General features: G+C 41.0%; 1 protein-coding gene across 1 annotated transcript in view; it reads right to left on the minus strand.

Annotated features, from left to right (window-relative positions):
* fbh1 (F-box DNA helicase 1) overlaps nucleotides 1-1906 on the minus strand; it is a gene marked incomplete in the record, with an annotated part of 19040 nt that overhangs the window by 13814 nt on the left and 3320 nt on the right. Inside the window, 4 exon segments of the mRNA XM_014018466.1 lie at nucleotides 855-937; nucleotides 1098-1169; nucleotides 1255-1436; nucleotides 1519-1663. Of these exon segments, the coding sequence (XP_013873920.1) occupies nucleotides 855-937; nucleotides 1098-1169; nucleotides 1255-1436; nucleotides 1519-1663 (482 nt within the window).

The following is a 1906-nucleotide window of genomic DNA, read 5'->3' on the forward strand; positions in this document are numbered from 1 at the left end:
ACTGATAAATGTGCAACAACACAAAATTAAAACAAAGTCAAGATTAACGTCTGAAGTGTGGGAAACTTATACAATGTATTTTACCTGTTATAGAGTTTAATTCTCAGATTTATGAGTTAACAAAGTCCAAAGTAGACAAAGTAGCTGTAAACAACCCAAATCATGAATGGATAGCAGTTTATGCAAATGTTATGTTTCCCATTGTTTTTAATTTCTCATTTAAATTTAGAAGCTGATTAACAGAGACAGGTGTCTCTGCAGTCACTTAAGGAGGTGGTTCTTGGTGTGTGGGAGGAGTCTGTTAAAGTTGTGAATGGCCAGATTAATTATTTTGGGTGGGGTTTGAAGAAGCCATAACTATTTGGTTGGATGATTCTGGGCAACTGAGTGGGGATGTGTAACTCAATCAAAATTACCAGAAAATAATCTCTACATTTTTAAAAAAATAAATATTAATTTTAGTCATAACTTGAGACAGGAAGGTGCTAACCCCACAGAATTTGAACGCTGTTCATGTAGAGTGATGTGTAACAATTTAGCTAGAGAAAAACTCTAACTTCCCAAGAAAAAGATAATTTTTTTGATTATGAATATTAATATTAGTCCTAACCCGAGACAAGAAGGTGCTAGTCACAATCATATTTCCATGTTCACAATAATTTTACTATTACCATTTCTTCATCTTTTAACTTCACCCACAAAACAAGTCAATCCAATCAATCATGATTTTGCCAAACTCTGCCTACCCAAGAACTCCACCAAACAGGTGAGACAAACTCTGCCCACACACCCAGAAACTCCCCCTATGTTCCGCAGAGACCCCGACTGCGATCAACTCACTGCACCTGCAAAGGCTATAATCTTGACCAGGTGGTCGGGCTGGATATCGTGGCTCAGGATCTGCTGCTGCTCTCGTGTGAGCTGGATCTCGGGGCTCCTGGCACAAACATCAACACAAACAACAAGGTAAACATCAACTGAGAATAATAAGAAATAAAAGATAATTCATGTTCCTTTAGGACAAACGCTTGTTTATTGTTTTACATCATGCTGGTTTTAACTACAATTGCWGCTTTTCTGCTGAGTTCTGGACTCACCCGATCTGAGAAGAGACAGAAAAGGGTCCATTCTCCAGCAGGTAAAGCACGTAGTAGATGTTATAATGTAACCTGTGGAGAGAAACAGACGAGACAATTAAGAACAGGATGACAAAAATGMGGCTCAGACATGAACGCTGACTTGTGTGGGTCAAACCTGTTGCTGATGTGAATTTCGGACCTCTCTATAGCGAGTAACATTGTGGCCATGTGGCTGAGGTACTCTGTGATGGCTGTTAGAGACATGCAGCCTGCGAGCAGAGACACCAAGTCCTGCACATCGCCGACACTCTCGCTGAGCAGCAATATCACCGCCATGGCTGCATACGGGTTTGGGCCCTGGAGACCAGACAGAAAACATATTATTCCCCGCCAAAAAAGGTGCTTGTTCCAGCAGAACTGCTCTGTATCAGTGTCCAACCTCGATGCCAAGGTGAATCTCCTGAATCTTAGGAATATTTAATCGGACAGAGGCTTCRGCCTGAGGAAAGAGGCGATGCTTCTTCACGCACTCCAGAACACTCTCCGGCCGCACACGCTCCCCGATTTTATGCTGAGCCATCAAACTGCAAAAGATTGTTGAGTTGGATGGTGAACTGTTGGTCTTCTCTGAGGTTCTGAGCTCTTAGGAGCACGCTGTATTTGGGAGTGAGGGGCTTTTGAATTTTCCAGGCACATAATTTATTTCCATTCCACAATCTATGTTACTTTCATTTGTTCTGAAAATGATGTAAATATAAAAAGTAAACTTGACTTTACATCATAGTCTATTTTTGCTTTAACCGAAACACGATTTCACAGGCTGTTAT

Source organism: Austrofundulus limnaeus, unplaced genomic scaffold, assembly GCF_001266775.1.
Source record: "Austrofundulus limnaeus strain Quisiro unplaced genomic scaffold, Austrofundulus_limnaeus-1.0 Scaffold193, whole genome shotgun sequence".
Classification (NCBI taxonomy): domain Eukaryota; kingdom Metazoa; phylum Chordata; class Actinopteri; order Cyprinodontiformes; family Rivulidae; genus Austrofundulus; species Austrofundulus limnaeus.